Source organism: Rattus norvegicus, chromosome 1 (assembly GCF_021556685.1).
Source record: "Rattus norvegicus strain SHRSP/BbbUtx chromosome 1, alternate assembly SHRSP_T2T, whole genome shotgun sequence".
NCBI lineage: Eukaryota > Metazoa > Chordata > Mammalia > Rodentia > Muridae > Rattus > Rattus norvegicus.
In genome coordinates, this window is record NC_141534.1 from 240,072,350 (window position 1) to 240,091,464 (window position 19,115).

The 19,115-nt window shown below is 38.6% G+C and overlaps 1 protein-coding gene across 5 annotated transcripts in view; it reads left to right on the plus strand.

The window, feature by feature from the left end:
* Positions 1–19,115, plus strand: part of Ric1 (RIC1 partner of RAB6A GEF complex) — a 99,331-nt gene that overhangs the window by 19,295 nt on the left and 60,921 nt on the right. For 4 of the 5 annotated variants that reach the window (XM_087563957.1, NM_001427735.2, XM_087563966.1 and 1 more), the window contains 2 exon segments: positions 8,965–9,072; positions 16,462–16,541. In XM_087563957.1, the coding sequence (XP_087420083.1) occupies positions 8,965–9,072; positions 16,462–16,541 (188 nt within the window). 5 annotated transcript variants of the gene reach the window in all.

Consider the following 19,115-nt stretch of genomic DNA (forward strand, 5'->3'; position numbering starts at 1 on the left):
CTTTCATTCTCTTTGTTTTGTTGCCAAGACGATTAGTTTCTTGCTTTTTCTAGGGTATAGCTTGCCTCCTTATGTTGGGCTTTACCATTTATTATCCTTTGTAGTGCTGGATTTGTAGAAACATATTGTGTAAATTTGGTTTTGTCATGGAATATCTTGGTTTCTCCATCAATGTTAATTGAGAGTTTTGCTGGATACAGTAACCTGGGCTGGCATTTGTGTTCTCTTAGGGTCTGTATGACATCAGTCCAGGATCTTCTGGCCTTCATAGTTTCTGGTGAGAAGTCTGGTGTGATTCTGATAGGTCTCCCTTTATATGTTACTTGACCTTTTTCCCTTACTGCTTTTAATATTCTTTCTTTATTTTGTGCGTTTGGTGTTTTGACAATTATGTGACGGGAGGTGTTTCTTTTCTGGTCCAATCTATTTGGAGTTCTGTAGGCTTCTTGTATGTCTATGGGTATCTCTTTTTTTATGTTAGGGAAGTTTTCTTCTATGATTTTGTTGAAGATATTTACTGGTCCTTTGAGCTGGGAGTCTTCACTCTCTTCTATGCCTATTATCCTTAGGTTTGATCTTCTCATTGAGTCCTGGATTTCCTGTATGTTTTGGACCAGTAGCTTTTTCCGCTTTACATTATCTTTGACAGTTGAGTCAATGATTTCTATGGAATCTTCTGCTCCTGAGATTCTCTCTTCCATCTCTTGTATTCTGTTGGTGAAGCTTGTATCTACAGCTCCTTGTCTCTTCTTTTGGTTTTCTATATCCAGGGTTGTTTCCATGTGTTCTTTCTTGATTGCTTCTATTTCCATTTTTAATTCCTTCAACTGTTTGATTGTGTTTTCCTGGAATTCTTTCAGGGATTTTTGCGATTCTTTCAGGCATTTTTGCGATTCCTCTCTGTAGGCTTCTACTTGTTCTCTAAGGGAGTTCTTCATGTCTTTCTTGAAGTCCTCCAGCATCATGATCAAAAATGATTTTGGAACTAGATCTTGCTTTTCTGGTGTGTTTGGATATTCCATGTTTGTTTTGATGGGAGAATTGGGCTCCGATGGTGCCATGTAGTCTTGGTTTCTGTTGCTTGGGTTCCTGCGCTTGCCTCTCGCCATCAGATTATCTCTAGTGTTACTTTGTTCTGCTATTTCTGACAGTGGCTAGACTGTCCTATAAGCCTGTGTGTCAGGAGTGCTGTAGACCTGTTTTCCTCTCTTTCAGTCAGTTATGGGGACAGAGTGTTCTGCTTTCGGGCGTGTAGTTTTTCCTCTCTACAGGTCTTCAGCTGTTCCTGTGGGCCTGTGTCTTGAGTTCACCAGGCAGCTTTCTTGCAGCAGAAAATTTGGTCTTACCTGTGGTCCTGAGGTTCAAGTTCGCTCGTGGGGTGCTGCCCACGGGCTCTCTGCAGCGGCAGCAACCAGGAAGACCTGTGCCGCCCCTTCCGGGAGCTTCAGTGCACCAGGGTTCCAGATGGTCTTTGGCTTTTTCCTCTGGCGTCCGAGATGTGTGTGCAGGGAGCAGTCTCTTCTGGTTTCCCAGGCTTGTCTGCCTCTCTGAAGGTTTAGCTCTCCCTCCCACGGGATTTGGGTGCAGAGAACTGTTTATCCGGTCTGTTTCCTTCAGGTTCTGGCGGTGTCTCAGGCAGGGGTCCTGCCGCTCCTGGGCCCTCCCACACGGGAGCCCAGAGGCCTTATACAGTTTCCTCTTGGGCCAGGGATGTGGGCAGGGGTGAACAGTGTTGGTGGTCTCTTCCGCTCTGCAGCCTCAGGAGTGCCCACCTGACCAGGCGGTTGGGTCTCTCTCTCACCGGGTCTGGGAGCAGAGAGCTGCTGCGGGCCGGGATCCGCGGGTGTCTGAAATGTAGTTTTTTAAGGGCTGATCACCCTGTCTTGGCAGGGTTTATCAGTCAACTATTTTGTATAATTTGTCTTTGCAGATGAAACAGTTTTGTCCAGTGGCCGCCTAGCCACAAAGTATTGCCTCACCTGGAGGTAGAGATATTCAAATTCTTTATTAAATCCACCAAAGGGGGGAACTGTTAGGAGCAGATATGTCTCAACAAAAGATAACTTTAAATCTCAAATTTTGTGGATTTCTAACATTTTCGAAAACCATCTATCTATATAAAGTAAGTTGGACTTTTGTCTTTATATCTTAATATTATCTTGAAAGTAGTCTCACAAAGTCAGAGCCATGAATTTGTTATTTGGCCCTTAACTCACATGTGTAATCAACTCAGAAGTTTGTAATGACATCATTAGAAGGACTGGCTCTAAACCTTGTACTTTTAAACTTTTTTTGACAAATAAATTCTATACCAAAGCAAAGATATGATTTTATCTTAGTTACCAAATGAAATTATGACTGTACAACTCAATCTAGCTAATTCCTCCCTGTTAAATTACAACCAACTTTAAATTCCTCATAAAAACAACTTTAGAATAACTGCTTTCAGCCCCCCCAAAAGTCCAGGGAATTGGGGTGACAACTCCTTCATAACTTCTTCAAGCTGTACATGGGCATTGAGATATCCTTGGAGGGGTAGAGAGTAGGAAGAATGAAGCATATGCTGTAGCCAATGTGTCCTGATTGGACCCAGCTGAAAGTCCTTGAGACCAGGAATCCAAGTAGGCACACTCTGTAAAATATAACTCTCAAGGCAAAAGTTTAGAATCGAGATAACTTTTGGACAAAGTACGGAGCAGAGACTGCCTCACCTGGGGGATCCAATCCATATGCAGACACCAAACTCAGACAATATTTCAGATTCCAAGAAGTGCATGCTGACAGGAGCCTGATATAGCTGTCTTCTGAGAAGCTCTGCCAAAGCCTGACCAATACAGAGGGAGATGCTCACAGCCAAACATTGGACTGAGAACAGGGTCCCTGTTGTGGTTTGCCTTGGAGTTATCAGTGTTTTGATGTTAATTCCACTGTCCCAAGGACAGCTGTCTAGTCACATACTCAGGACTCAGGTGACTTCACCAGAACCTTCTCCCCATTGAATTTATAAAATATAGGTGAGGGGCAGGTACAGAATAGAAAGAGGCCTGTCATTGGAGGAGAAGGAAGGATGGGCGGGAGAGAAGTTTGAAGGAAGAGGAGGAGACTGGAACAGAAAGGAAGAGACAGGAGGGAAAAGGTGAGAAGCCATGGCAGGTGACGTTAAGATTCCACTCTGTGTATTTACAGGTTGTTATTAATGTTCTTAAGGGATGGATGGTACTGGGCTTTGTATGTGTAGGTGGGCAATTATATCTTACCAATTAGATCTAAGGTTATTGTGTTGTATGTTCTTTCATGTGTAGATGGAATGTAATGGAGTGTGGGGCAGCTAGTCTGGGCTGCCACGGAATTGGAATGTGTGCTTCTGGCAAGAAATCCAGCAGATATCTTGGGGCACTGTGGTGCTGATCCTAGTGGGATAAAAGACAACCATACTTTTTAAAAAAATTTTTATATTTTTACAACAACAGATGGTCCCATGTGTTGATTCTTGATCTTATAGCATGTTCTATTCAGGAAGTTTTCCCCAGTGCCCATGTGTTTGAGGCTCTTCCCCAGTTTTCTATTAGTTTCAGTGTATCTGGTCTTATGTGGAGGTCCTTGAGTCACTTGGACTTGAGCTTTGCAAAAGGAAAAAAGAATGGATCAATTTGCATTCTTCTACATGCTGACCACCAGTTGAACCAGCGCCATTTGTTGAAAAAGCTGTCTGTTTTCCACTGGGTGGTGTTAGCTCCTTTGTCAAAGATCAAGTGACCATAGGTGTGTGGGTTCATTTCTGGGTCTTCTATTCTATTCCATTGATCTACCTGCCTGTCTCTGTACCAATACCATACAGTTTTTATCACTATTGCTCTGTAATACAGCTGGAAGTTAGGGATGGTGATTCCCCCAGAAGTGTTTTTATTGTTGAAAATAGTTTTCACTATCCTGGGTTTTTTGTGATTCCAAATGAATTTGCAAATTGTTCTTTCTAACTCTGAAGAATTGAGTGGGAATTTTGATGGGAATTGCATTGAATCTGTAGATTGCTTTAGGCAAGATGATCATTTTTACTATATTAATCCTACCAATCCATGACCATGGGAGATTTTTCCATCTTCTGGGATCTTTCTCCAGAGACTTGAAGTTCTTGTCATATAGATCTTTCACTTGCTTGGTTAGAGTCACACCACAATATGTAATATTATTTTGGGCTATTGTGAAGGGTGTCATTTCCCTAATTTCTTTCTCAGCCTGTTTATCCTTTGAGTAGAAGAAGGCTACTGATTTGTTTGTATTAATTTTATATCAGCCACTTTGCTAAAGTTGTTTATCAGGTTTAGGAGTTCTCTGGTGGAATTTTTGGGGTCACTTAATTATACTATCATATCATCTGCAAATAGTGATATTTTGACTTCTTCCTTTCCAATTTGTATCTTTTTGACCTCCCTTTGTTGTCTGATTGCTCTGGCTAGGACTTTGATTACTATATTGAATAAGTAGGAAGAGAGTGGGCAGCCTTGTCTAGTACCCGATTTTAATGGGATTGATTCAAGTTTCTCTCCATTTAGTTTGATGTGGGCTACTGGTTTACTGTATACTGCTTTTATTATGTGTAAGTATTGACTTTCTGATCTTTCCAAGACTTTTAACATGAAGGGGTGTTGAATTTTGTGAAATGCTTTCTCAGCATCTAATGAGATAATCATGTGTTTTTTTTTTCTTTGAGTTTGTTTAAATAGTGGATTACATTGATGATTTTCCATATATTGAACCATCCCTACATCCCTGGGATGAAGCCTACTTGATCATGATAGATGATCATTTTGATGTGTTCTTGGATTCTGTTTGCAAGAATCTTTATTAAGTATTTTGTAATTGATATAAGCAAAATTGGTCTGAAGTTCTCTTTCTTTGTTTGGTTTTGTGTGGGTTAAGTATAAGTATAATTGTGGTTTCATAGAATGAATTGGATAGCATTCCTTCTGTTTCTGTTTTGTGGAATAGTTTGCAGAGTATTGGTATTAGGTCGTCTACAACAGTCTGATAGATTCAGCACTAAACCCCTCTGGTCCTGAGTTTTGTTTTTTTGGTGGTTTATTTGTTTTTTGTGGGTTTTTTTGTGTTTTTTGTTTGTTTGTTTGTTTGTTTTGTTTTTTTGTTTTTTTGTTTTTGGTTGGGAGACTTTTAATGACTGCTTCTATTTCTTTAGTAGTTATGAGACTGTTTAGTTTATCTGATTCTGATTTAACTTTGGTACCTTGTATCTGTCTAGAAAATTGTCCATTTCATTCAGATTTTCCAGTTTTCTTGAGTATAGGCTTTTGTAGTAGGATCTGATGATTTTTTTGGATTTCCTCAGTTTCTGTTGTTATGTCTCCCTTTTCATTTCTGATTTTGTTAATTTGGATACTCTTTGATACAATGTAAAACTAAATGGAGAGAAATTGGAAGCAATCTCACTAAAATCAGGGACAAGAAAAGCCTGCCCACTTTCCCCTTATATATTCAATATAGTGCTCAAAAGTTCTAGCCAGAGCAACTAGGCAACAGATGCAGATCATAGGGATACAAATTGGAAAGGAGGAACTGAAGATATCACTGTTTGCAGGTGATGTGACAGTATACATAAGTGACCCCAAAAATCCACTAGAGAATTCCTCCAGGTGATAAACAACTTCAGCAAAGTGGCTGAATATAAAGTTAACTCGAACAAATCAATGGCCTTCCTCTACTTAAAGGATAAATGGGCTGAGAAATAAGTTAGGGATTCAACACCATTTATAATACTCACAAATAATATAAAATATCTTGGTGTGACTCTAACCAAGCAAGTGAAAGATCTGTATAATAAGTACTTCGAGTCTCTGAAGAAAGACATCTAAGAAGTCCTCAGAAGATGGAAAGATCTTCCATGCTTATGAATCGGCAGGATTAACATAGTAGAAATAGCCATCTCACCATAAGCAATCTACAGATTCAACACAATCCCCTTCAAAGTTCCAACTCAATTCTACACAGAGATAGAAAGAGCAATTCTCAAATATATCTGGAATAACAAAAAAACCTAGGAGCAAAAACTATTCTCAACAATAAAAGAACTCCTGGAGGAATCACCATTCTGGAACTCAAGCTGTACTCCAGGGCTATAGTGATAAAAACCTCATAGTATCGGTACAAAGAGAGGTAGGTAGGTCAATGGATAGAATTGAAGACCCAGAAATGAACCCATACACCTATGGTCACTTGATCTTTGACAAAAAACGCCAAAACCATCCAGTGGAACAATGTCAGCATTTTCAGCAAATGTTCAACTGGCACGTAGAACAAAGCTCATCCTTGTACAAAGCTCAACTCCTAGTGGATCAAGGACTTCACAAAATAACAGACACACTGAAACTAATAGAAGAGAACGTAGGAAAGAATCGAATACATTGGCACAGGGGGAAATTTCTTTAACCGCACATCAATGGCTTATGCTCTAAGGTCACAATTGACAAATGGTACCTCATAAAATTGCAAAGCTTTTGTAAGACAAAGGACACTGTCAATAGGACAAAACATCAATCCACAGAATGGGAAAAGCTCTTTACCAACTCTACATCTGATAGAAGGGTAACATCCAAAATATACAAAGAACTCAAGAAGTTAAACTCTAGAGAACCAAATAACCAACTTTATTAAAATATGGGGTATAGAATTCAACAAAGACTTCTCAACTGAGGAATATTGAATGGCTGAGAAGCACCTAAAGAAATGTTCAACATCTTTAGTCATCAGGGAAATGCAAATCAAAACAACCCTGAGATTCCACCTCACACCAGTCAGAATGGCTAAGATCAAAAACTCAGATGCTGGCCAGGATGTGGAGAAAGAGGAACACTCCTCCATTGTTGGTGGGATTGCAAGCTGGTACAACCACTCTGGAAATCAATCTGGAGGTTCCTTAGAAAATTGTTTCCTTAGTTCTACCTAAGGACCCAGCTATATATACCCCTCCTGGGCAAAAGCCAAAAGATGCTCTAATGTATAATAAGGATACATGCTTAACTGTGTTCATAGCAGCCTTATTTATAATAGCTAGAGCTGGAAACAATCTAAAATGTCCCTCAACAGAGGAATGGATACAGAAAATATGGTACATTTACACAATGGAATACTACTCAGTTATTAAAAACATTGATTTTATGAAATTTGCAGGCAAATGGATGGAACTTATAAATATCATCCTAAGTGAGGTAATCCAGTCAGAAAAGAACACACATGTCATATACTCCCTGATAAGTGGATATTAGCTGAAAAAAAGTTTGGAATACCACGATACCAAAGTGTGGATGCTACAGTCCTACTCAAAAGGGGGAGGAAAATAATCTCCAGAGGTAGATTGAGAGAGGTCTGGGAGAAAGAGAGGAGAAGGAAGGAAAAAAGGAGGGGTGGTTCAGATATGGGAGGAGATGGAGAAGTACAAAGGGTCAGGAATTTGAAAGTAGTGTAGCAGTGGGAGAAGGGGAACTAAGTGATAACCACTCGAAGGTCCCAGATGCTAGGAATCTAAGAGGTTCCCAGGACCCAATATGGAGGACATTAGCCAAAATACCCAACAAAGGGGAGATAGAAACTGTAGAGACCATATCCAGTTGATATCCAGTTGATAGGCACCCACCTCACAAATAATAATCCACAATTGCTCCTGTCAAGAAGAAATGCAGGGACAGAGTTTGGAGCAGAGTCTGAAGGAAAGGCCATCTAGACACTGCCCCACCTATCTAGACACTGCCCCACCCATCTAGACACTGCCCCACCTATCTAGACACTGCCCCACCTATCTAGACACTGCCCCACCCATCTAGACACTGCCCCACCAGGGACCCATTCCATCTGCTGACACCAAACCCAGTCACTACTGTTGATGCCAAGAAGTGCTTGCAGACAGCAGCCTGGTACAGCTGTCTCATGAGAGGCTCTACCAGAGCATGACCAATACAGATGAGGATGCAAACAGCCAAACAAGCAGGAACCCCAATGGAGAAGTTAGGGCAAAGATTGAAGGAGCTGAAGGGGTTTGCAACCCCATAGGAAGAACACAATATCAACCAACCAGACCCCCAAAGCTCCCAGGAACTAAACCACCAACCAATGAGTACACATGGGCGGACCTATGGCTCCAGCTAGATGTGTAGCAGAGAATGACCTAATCTGTCATCAGGGGGAGAGGAACCCCTTGGTCCTGTGGGACATCAATGACCCAGTGCAGGGGAATGCTAGGGCTCTGAGGTGGGAGTGGGTGGGCAGGTCAGGGAGCACCCTCATAAAGGCAGGGGAGAGGGAGAATAGATAGGGGGATGTGGATGGGAAAATTAGAAGGGGGATAACATTTGAAATGTAAATAAATGAAATAACCAATAAAAAGATGCTTTTTTGGGCTTTATTGATATAATTTTTCTTTAGTTTATTTGACTTTTGAATGTTGAATTAGTCTTGAATGACTATGATATAATCCACTTGGCCGTGGTACATGGTTCCTTGTTAGATTCAATTTGCTGATTTTTATTGAGAAATTCTGCATCTAAATTCGTGAGAGGCTCTAGTCTGCTAATTTTTGGTTTTTCTGTAGTAGTTTTTGTCTGGTTTGGGTAGGATACTGTTGGACTCACAAAATGAATTAGGAAAGATCCCAATCCCTTGTCTCTCTTGTCTTAGGGAAGGTTATAGAGAACTAACATAATTTCTTTTTTAAATATTTGGCTTAATTCACCTATGAACATAGTTAGACATGGTTCTATTTTGGAAAGTCACAAATCTAGCTCATTCAGTGGATGCATGCATAACATCTTGCTTTTCTTTGGTAACTTATGTGAGCTATTGAAGGTGGATGGTTTGACATTTGCAACAGCTTAAAATATTTCCAGTACATTCTATAAATAATAGCTTGTATGTTTCTGTGATATACTAATAACTTCAAATATACTTATTTTCTTCCAGCCCAGTGTGTTAATTGTAACATACAAGGAACCAGCTAAATCGTCTGCTCAGTTTGGATCTTACACACAAGCTGAATGGAGGCCGGACAGTACCATGATAGCAGTGTCAGTAAGTAGACTTTCACATTGCTGTTTTTGTTTAAGGAATCCTAAAGTTGCATTTAAATGGGATTTTCTAAGATGAGTTCATGTTAGTCTTTCACACACATAGTATCTTTTTGTGATATAAAGCTATACTGATTTCTGTGGCCTATGCTACCCTACTCTGTCCCCTTGCAGCCACTGTTTTCTTTTTTGTTAACTTTATCCCTTCCGCTGTCCCCAAACAACACTTGTGTCCCTCTCTTTATAATCTTCTGAGCCAGCCCCTTTCTAGTCTGTGGAATGTCATGTTGACTGGGCTGCTCATCTGAAAATGTTCCCGATGACCAAAAGTATCAAGTAGTTCTATACTTCTTGTAGCAGAGTTGCAGATCTCACAGACCCTGCCCTTAACCTCTGAGCCACCTCTCCAGTCCCAGTTGTTCAATTCTTGATGAATTATCAAGTTGTATAGTACTGCTGTTATAGTTTATTTGAAGTGCCAGTGCTGAGTGTGAAAAGCTGAGAATTACTCTGTGTGCACAGCCTGTATACAGTATCTCCAGATTTATAAAATACTCAAAGAAGTTAAGAAAACTAATTAGTTCAGAACAAACTTAAGTAGATTCCTCTAAGAAGGGCATTAATTGAAAGCAAAAATAACATATGAAACAGAAAGGACATAGTTGGACAGATTCTGAGGCTTGTGAAACTCAGACTTTTAAGCCCATGTTGGTTGCTTTTAGTTTTCGTCACAGATAAGAACTGAATGTTTAGACTAGTGTTGCCCAACAGCTGTTTGATGGCTTAGTGGTGGTAAAGTTTTGTTGTAAACTTTTTTAGCTTTGGCTGAAATTAACATTGTTTTGAACACAAAGAGTTACCTTCTCCTTAACAGGGAATGGATGACTTTGGGAAATAGCTGGTTTTTGTGTGTGCTGGGATTATTAAACCTGGGCAACATACATGCCAACTCTACCACTAAGTTATACCCTGCATGTAAAACAGCTTTTGCTATAGATTTGAGAAACAGTTGAATTCAGTCTGAAACTGACATGTGAACAGCCCCATGTAGGAAACTGATGCATTGTGAAGTAATTTCAGTGACACTAGCAACATTATTTGAATCATACGTCGTGTCAGACTGCTTTCAATGCTTCTAATACTTTCAGAGGTCAGGAAGAAAATCTGTACCCCACATGGAATTCTCAGAAAATCAATTTTCTGAGTTCATACCACAATTCAAACAGCATTCTTACAACCTTGATACAAATGTAAAAACCTGGTAACTTACAGGGCAGCTTTTATACAAAAATTTTTTGGTAAAAAAATTTTTTAGTTGTGCAAAAGAGAAGCTTCTACTGTTCATTGGATTACACACACCTATAATCCCAGCACTCGAGGGGCTAAGGCTCAATTATTGCAAGTTCAAAATAAACCTGGGCTACATAGCAGGGTCCAATCCAGCCAGGGCTAAATACTTAGCAAGAGCAAGACTGTGGGGTGGGGGAGCTCATATGAAGAGATCTTTTAGATGTGATATGTGTAAATTATCATTACTGGCAAACATTAATAAAGCTTTGCATTTAGTTTGATCGCTAGGAATAATAGCATTAAAGCCCAATTAACCAAACTTTTAGCCCCTTAAAAAGAATTATATTCTTACTGAAGTGGATGTGTATCAGACTGTGACAATTATAAAACTTTAAAAAAAAATCTTCTGTTCTGATCATAGCTTTTAATTTTTTTGTAATTTGGAAACTCTGACATCTTAGATCTTTGTTTTCACTGGAAAAAATCACCTTTTCCTGTTTCTCTGAGAGCCACGTACCAAATAAAGATCATCCTTACCTGCCAATGGCTTCACTCATTTCTTCCCATGTGATTTGGGCTTTTTATTGCTATGGGGATAAAACACCGTAGCCAAAAGGCAGAGGAAAGGGTTTGTTTGATCACCAAGAGAAGTTGCCACAGGAACTGAAACAGGAGCCGAGAAGGAGTGCTGCTTACTGACTTGCTCCTTATGGCTTGTTCAGCCTGCTTTCTTAAAGCAACCAGGATCACCTGCCCAGGGCTAGCACTGCCTTCAGTGAGCCTCCCCACATCAACCACGAACTAAGAAGATGTGCTATTAACTTACCTACAGCTCAGTCTTAAGGAGGCTTTTTTTTTTCAATTGACAGTCCTCTTCACAGAGTACGAAAGCCTGTGACAAGATGATGTAAAACTAAGTAGGCCACCATGTAAACCAAGGCAGGTTTCCCCCTTTCTTCTCTACTTCCTGGAAGACTCTGATCCTTCCTTTGGTGTGGCATGTTTGTATAACTTCCTCCCCAAACTGTAAAAGGCAAACTCTCTGTTCTATGGCAGGTGTCTCCTGACCTGTTGACCTCACCACACTTCAACCACAGCAACAATGATAGGTCCATGACCTCTGTAGCTCAGTGAACATATCTAAGCTTGTTGATTAAATGGTTTTGATTGGCTACACAGAGAAACCCTACTTCAAAAATCCAAAATAAATAAAGAATTTCAATACCTAGACTTGCTCAGTGATGATTTTGTTTGTTTGTTTGTTTGTTTGTTTAACATATCCTTTATTTCCTATGGTTGTGTATTACTTTACAGTTTCTTTGTATGGGTTTTAAACTTTAGTGAATATTGTTGAAACTCTTAAAAAAAAGTTCTCCCAGCTTTCCAAGGTTGGGTTTGGTTTTATTTTCACTAAAGCTTCCTATTATAACATTGTTTCTCCTCTACCTCTGGGTCCCAGAGGCAGAGCCACTCTCTCACAGGAGTCACCTAACACCATTGGAAATATATTTACATTGCAATTCATAACAGTAGGAAAATTGTAGTTATGAAGTAGCAATAAAAATAATTTTATGGTTGGGGGTCACCACAACATGAGGAACTGTACTAGGAAGATTGGGAACCACCTTCCCCAATCATTTCTCCTATGTGTGCATTCACTGTAGCTTCTCTTCTCTTGGTAGCCAGTTACCTAAGACTTTAGATCTTATAAGGAGGTACTCAGTGATAAACATGCCCAGAAACCACCTCAGCACCTAGAAATACACTCCACCCCTCCTTGGTAATCAGAAGTGTCAAGTCATGGTGAACAAATATTGTCCACCCTTACCCCAGTCAGACACTTAGGACAAGAGTTGACCAAATGTGGATAGCTAAAATGGATAGAACTGACCAACTCCATCAAGCTCTTTCCTGTGTGGTATAAGTGTTCCACTTAGATTGAGAGTTTGATGTCATTATTTTAGCTCAATCTTGTCAAGTTTGATAGGTGATTTTTTTTCTTTTAGAATTTTTGTGCAGTCTTCCATGATGTAACCCTCTCTAATCTTAAGGAAAGTTTGAGGTAACTGTTACTAATTGTAGTTGAAATATATGAATAAAAAAGAAGGCTCCAGTGGTAAAATACTCTCTAGAGTATGTGTTAAGTAGGTTGTGTGAGTGTTGGAGTCAGTTTTATAAACACATGGGGAACATTTTCCCTATAGAGGTTTCAAGGAAATTTTACCCAGTGTTTAATTGACTTTCGCTTACTTTTCCTTCTTGACTTTTTTGAACAACCAGTAGACTTATTTTGATATAAAAATTCAAATTCTTTTGTCCTGGGTCAGTTGGGATTTATCTTAGAAATAAAATCTTAGCTGCTCAGTTTCAGTCTGGAATGGAGGGCAGGCAAAGGTACAGTGTCTTAAGGCTCTGCACCATTAGCTGTGAGGTTTGCAGCAATGCGCACCTCACGTATGGAAGGAAAGAGATAGATGGTGGGAATTACATACTTTAATTTGAAATGAAGTCAGAATCAACGTTTTCTCCTCAGTTTATCTCTGGACCTTAATATTTTAACTTGTAAGTTGGATTAAAAAAGTATAACATTGATTAAAGTTGGTAACAATATGAAAAACATTGATCTGTTGTAGTAAATAATATTTGGTAATATCTTCCTCACCTTAGATAATTTAGGTCCCAAATAAAAGACACAAAACCGGGGTTGGGGATTTAGCTCAGCGGTAGAGCACTTGCCTAGCAAGCGCAAGGCCCTGGGTTCAGTCCCCAGCTCCGGAAAAAAAAAAAAAAAAAAAAAAGATAAAAAAAAAGACACAAAACCTTTATATTTAGGATAAACCTTAAAGCATTAGAACTGAGCAGATAATCTCATAAGCTAGTTTATTTACTTCCCTGTCAACCCTGAGGAATCACTTGCCATATTCCTCCTGGGCCACTCCTACGCCTCATGGCTATGCACTCACCTACACCATGGTGAGTTTCCTTCTCCCATGTTTTCCTTCTCTCCTCATGTCCATCTCTTCTCGTGGACCCTGCCTGAGATTCCCAAGCCTGGGAACTCCCAGTTCTGCCTACCTCTCTTCTGCCCAGCTATAGACTGTAGGCATCTTTATTAACCAGTCCTGGGTAACTTACAGGGCAGCTTTTATACAACAAAAGCTGGTTTACATGAGGGTCTGCTTGTCTTGGAGCCACTAGATCTTGCAGTCCAAAATTTAGCATTTGAATATATAGCAACACATTGCTCTTTTAAACAAAAATTTATAATTGGAGGTCACACACATCCTAAGATCAATACTGATTAAAAATATTTCATATGGGGGGAGATTGGAATGTAAAGTAAATAAATTACACACACACACACACACACACACACACCAAAGAAAAAAATATTTCGTATAATGGAAACTTATAAATTAGATTACATTGAAGTATTAGCATTAAATTATTTAACTTATTGCAACTTTTATAGATATAAGAGAAATCGAGATACATTCATTTTCTTGTTCAACATTCATGGAGTCCCTGTATATTACAGGTAGCATGTAATCAATGGAGATAGCCTGTGGGGAAATTTCCTTGAACTGTAGAGCATGGTGGGGATGTGCTTACAGAGCATGTGTGGAGACCAGAGAACAAATGGCAGGAGTCTGTTTTCTCCTTCTACCATGAGGGCCTAGGGACCAAATTCAGGTTATTAGGTTTGGCAGCAAGTACATTTAACCGGCGAGCCATCTTGCTGGCTTAGGATACACTCATTCTCTGAGCCAGGGCCTCAGAACCTTCCATGCAGACTAGGTTGGTCTCAGCCACACGGAGATCTGCTTGATGCTGTCTCCCCATTGTTGAGATTAAAGCTGTGTGTCACCATGCCTAACGAGGAGTAATAATTTTTGATAAATGTTTATCACCCTTATTTCAGCAAGCTTGTTATCATACCACTTTCCATTTGTTTGTTGATGTCTGTATGCACAATTAGTACATATTATCTTGGGAGAACAGTATAATTTGTGATTTATGTGTTTTCTTATTCTAAACATGTATAATAAAGACTTTGAAAATGAAAATAGAATTTACAGATCTATATGAAGAATTTAGATATTTCAGTCTGCTCTTTCGTAGTTATTTGAAGAGAACAGTGAATTTTGAATGGTTGTATATATGGATGTTATCAGAGGCAATTAAGACTGATATCTGAAAAGATTAAGCAATGGTTACATGCTTTCTTTATATAATTTGAGAGTCATGGAGAGAAAGGTCATTATAATAGTGCACAGTAACAGATTTAGTGACTATTAAAGGGACAGCATATATTACTAAGACTTTAAAATTTGTTCAAAGGCAGAACTGTTTATGAAATATCAGTAGTAGATGTCATTGAGATTTAAAAGTATGTTGTTTGTTATACACAAAAGTCTGAAATACTTATTTAAAGTGATTGATACAAATTATCAAATAGTAAATATTTGTCTTTTCAGTATCATATTAGATGAAATGCTAGTACAAAGTGATGTTTTATTCTCATTGACATTATAGTCCTGTGTATGGTTTATTACTTTGCTGTGTATTGTATTAGCATTTGAGTGTCTGAAGTGTTGAATATTTTGACCTTTGAGTGACTGATTTTTCCAGACAGTATTTATATGTTAACGTTACCATCTTAAGAACTGACCATTCTTTTTGCCTTTCCTGCCCAATGAGGTGTGGCAGTAAAGATTTACAAGATATGATTCTGTATAGGGTAGGATGTATTTATGACTTTTGCTGTGGTTTGATTAGAAGCCATTAGCCTTTTGTTTTCCTACCACAAGAATGTAAAATTGCCGTGAAAAAAAATGAAAGATAATCTTTCCTGAACAATCTTTATTTTCTTCTTTAATATCCTAGTAAGTTAAACTAGTTGTTGAGATTATATTACAGAAGGATACGATATAGTTAAAAGCAAACCATGGCTGTCCTGGGAAATCCGTTTCCTTTCATTCCATTAACTGAAAAACAGGAAGCTAGTAATGGAGAGAAATAGGAAACCCTGGATGATTTCTTTGGTTTGGATCGTTTCTACTTTGGATTCATCTTCACTTGCCTCTGAGTTGGTAGAAATTCAGTGCTCTGGTAAAGAAGTTTAGAGGAAGAACTGCCACTTTATTGCTTGATTTAATACTGAAAAATTCCTCTAAGAGCAATGAGACATAGTTTTTAACATATTTATATAAATGTAAGGTGGTTGTTCGAGCTTTGTAAATCGGATGTATACCATGGTCATATAATACAACACTGTTTTTGTATTGTTTGTATTTTTGTTGTTGTTTAGTTTTATTTTTGAGCTAGAATCTCTTAGGGGCGCCCAAGATGGGCAGAAACCTGCTTCAGTCACCCAAAACTACATTTTTTTAAAAATACATTTTCTATTTTTATAATATTTAGTTACTTTAGAAATTTAGATGTTCGTATTTGAACTTCCAATATTCTTTTTTTTTCTTTTTTCTTTTTCTTTTTTCTTTTTTTCAGAGCTGGGGACGGAACCCAGGGCCTTTGCACTTGCTAGGCAAGCGCTCTACCACTGAGCTAAATCCCCAACCCCAACTTCCAATATTCTTATCTTGGAAATTAGAGATTGACTTTAGTTAGCTGATGTTTATATTTTGAATTGTCAAGATTTGCTCTTACTATTTTTCCTAGTATCTCACAGTATGTCTTATAGTAAGGGATTAATTTTTTTATTTTTAACTATATAAATTTATTTTGATAAACGATAGTTTGGGGGTACAATTAGACAATTTATGCTTTTACTACTTGGTTATAAGCTTTTCAAACTTACAACCACACTTATTTGCCACACGTTTGTAGCATTCAAAGAGTGCCGTGTGTTTTCCACAGTACTCGCCTGTCCAGTTGTTTTAGAATGTTCATGTCCACAGTGTTCTACAAACTGTTGATTTCAGCTACATAGTTTATAAAATATTTTTAACATTTGTTGAACACTTTTTAAATGGCTTATATTAAAAGTCAACTTACATATATAAAGAGACTAGTCCTGTAAAAATTAAAGCCTTAGATGACAGTTACAGCATTCTAATTCATGATTAATAAAATTCTCTTTCAGACAGCAAATGGCTACATCTTGTTTTTTCATATTACATCTTCAAGAGGGGATAAATACCTTTATGAACCAGTGTATCCCAAGTAAGTCTATTGACTTTTATTCTTTTAATACATGGCTTGCATGCTTAATATTTTTTTAAAAAACACTGTACTTTGGGGTTATCTAAAGTCGTTAAGTTGCCAGCATTTCTAAAACGGTGCTTCAGAAATTACTAGTCTTTGAGCAGTCATTTTTTAAATTTAAGAAATATGTAGTTAAGTCAAGGAACACTGAGTGTTGTGGGTCTTCGGCTTCAGACTTGCTACTGACATGCTCCATCAGATACTCTCTAGTCTTTGTTAGAAGGGAGAGCTGAGGGATACCATAAAGGGGGGACAAGACTTGGTCCATGCCAGGCTCCTCTGCCTGTTCCTTATACACACTTAGGGAAGACACACAGTTGCTGCCTCCCAGCTCAACTTCGGGGGAACATGGACTTTGCTCCTTATCTTTAAACTACCATTGCAGTTTGCACATCTCCTCCAGAGCATTTATATAAACTTTTAAATAAAACAACATATAGTTATAAAATACATCTTTTCTTCTGGGGGCAATCTACCTATATGTCAGAAGTTTACTTGATGTTACATGAGAGATTGCTGCCAATATGATCCAGAGGAAACTGCTGAAAAGATTCAAAGAGCCTTAAATATATATATTATAATGTATAATATATTAATAGATGATATATCTATATCTTGATATATAATATTAAACAATGTCAAAATATATTCTAAAATATAGATATATATGCATTATATAATATATTAAATTATATATAAATATATGTATATATTAAAATGACCTTACTGAGGATGACTAGGCCCAGTTATGCAAAGAAAACCAGTGGTATGAAGTAAATGTGCCTGACACTGTAATACTCTAAGGATTGTCCCAATTTGTAGTTGTACTGAGCTGTTTATAATTGTTTATACTAGACAAACACCGTAGCACACCAATAGTCGTATTAGCATAATGTTCTGACTTCACATTTAGTTTGCACATTATTCCACACCTATAGATGAATTTCTTCTAATGTGAGCAGATACTGCAGTTTTAGGCCAGAAAGGTGGCTCAGTCACGGAAGACCTAAGGTCAGTCCCCATAACCCACATAAAAGTTATGCCAGGCATGGTGGCACATGCTTGTCATCCTGGGCTGGGGAAGTGAAAACAGGCAGAGCTTGCTGGAGCTTGCTGGAGCTTGTTGGCTAGTCAGCTTAGGCAACTTGGCTCCTCTGACCAACACACATTTTGACACACAAGATGGTGACATTTTGGACTTTTCTTTCCTATAAAGCAGTTTCTGCCTAGCTTATTGTCCAGTTAACATCACTGAACTTTTCAGAGTTCACATTGTAAATAAAATAACTTAAGAAAAGTTTTATGTAATAGAGTAAGCTGAAATATGATCTGTATTCATGAATGAGAAACTGGAGAAAGCCAACTTGGAGTTAATGTACCGAGTGCAGTTGTTAGACCTGGAGTCAAGAGCGCGACTCCTGGATTAGTATAGATGGAGCTGGCTCTCTTAAATGAACCCAAGGATTTGGTGCTTTGTTTTGTTTTGCATTAAAAAATTTCAATTTCAGCTTTTAATATGTCGTTTAGGTGTTTGGTTACTCCCTGATTTGTAGGATTTTTGTGTTTTGGAGTTTTTTGGTTTGGTTTTTTGTTTTGGGTTTTTTTTTTTTTTTTTTCTTTTGAGAGAGAAATATAGCTAGCCAATTGATTAACCTTTCAATGGAAAAAAGATAATTATATTAGTTAGGGTTTGTGTTTCTTTGATAAAACATCATAACTAAAAGCTACTCGGAGAGGAAATGGTTTATTTCAGTTTTCATGTCCTAATTATAGTCTATCAGGAAGGGGATTAAGGGCAGGAACTGAAGCAGAAGCCATAAGAACAATGCTGTTTACTAGCTTGCTCATCATGGCTTACTCAGCCTGCTTTCTTATACCATCCAGGACTGCCTGTGTACAGGTTGCATGTCATGATAAACTATACCTCCCTCATCAGTAACCAACCATGAAAATGCCTGACAGGCTTGTCTACAGGGCAGACTGGTAAGGGCATCTCCACAGCAGAGGGTCCCTCTTCCCAAATGAGTCTAGCATAGCAGCTGGATATAAAGCTAACCAAGCACAGCACTTTGTGTGGTATTCACCTTTCCATAATCAGTATTTTCACATAGGTAAAACACACTTGTAAAAAAATAATTTAGGGTTGGGGATTTAGCTCAGTGGTAGCGCGCTTGCCTAGGAAGCGCAAGGCCCTGGGTTCGGTTCCCAGCTCCGGAAAAAAAAAATAATTTAATGATAACATTAAAATGTGTGTAAGAATCAGAAAAAAATCACCATGGACAGCCAGGATGTCTGCTGTTAGCTATGACAGGGGAATGCACCCAGAAACTCTCAGCACTCTAGCTGAGGAACAAGACTGGCACAAGAACAGTACCAGCTGGCATGGGGAATCCCATAAGATCCTGCCCTAGAGAAGAACTACAGGTCGGGGGTGCTGAGAAGGGGGAATCAGTTCCCTACAAGAGCAGGCTCCAGCAGAGGATTCCAGTCCCAGTGCCCACCCCTGCTCACGCACACGTACACGATAGGGTG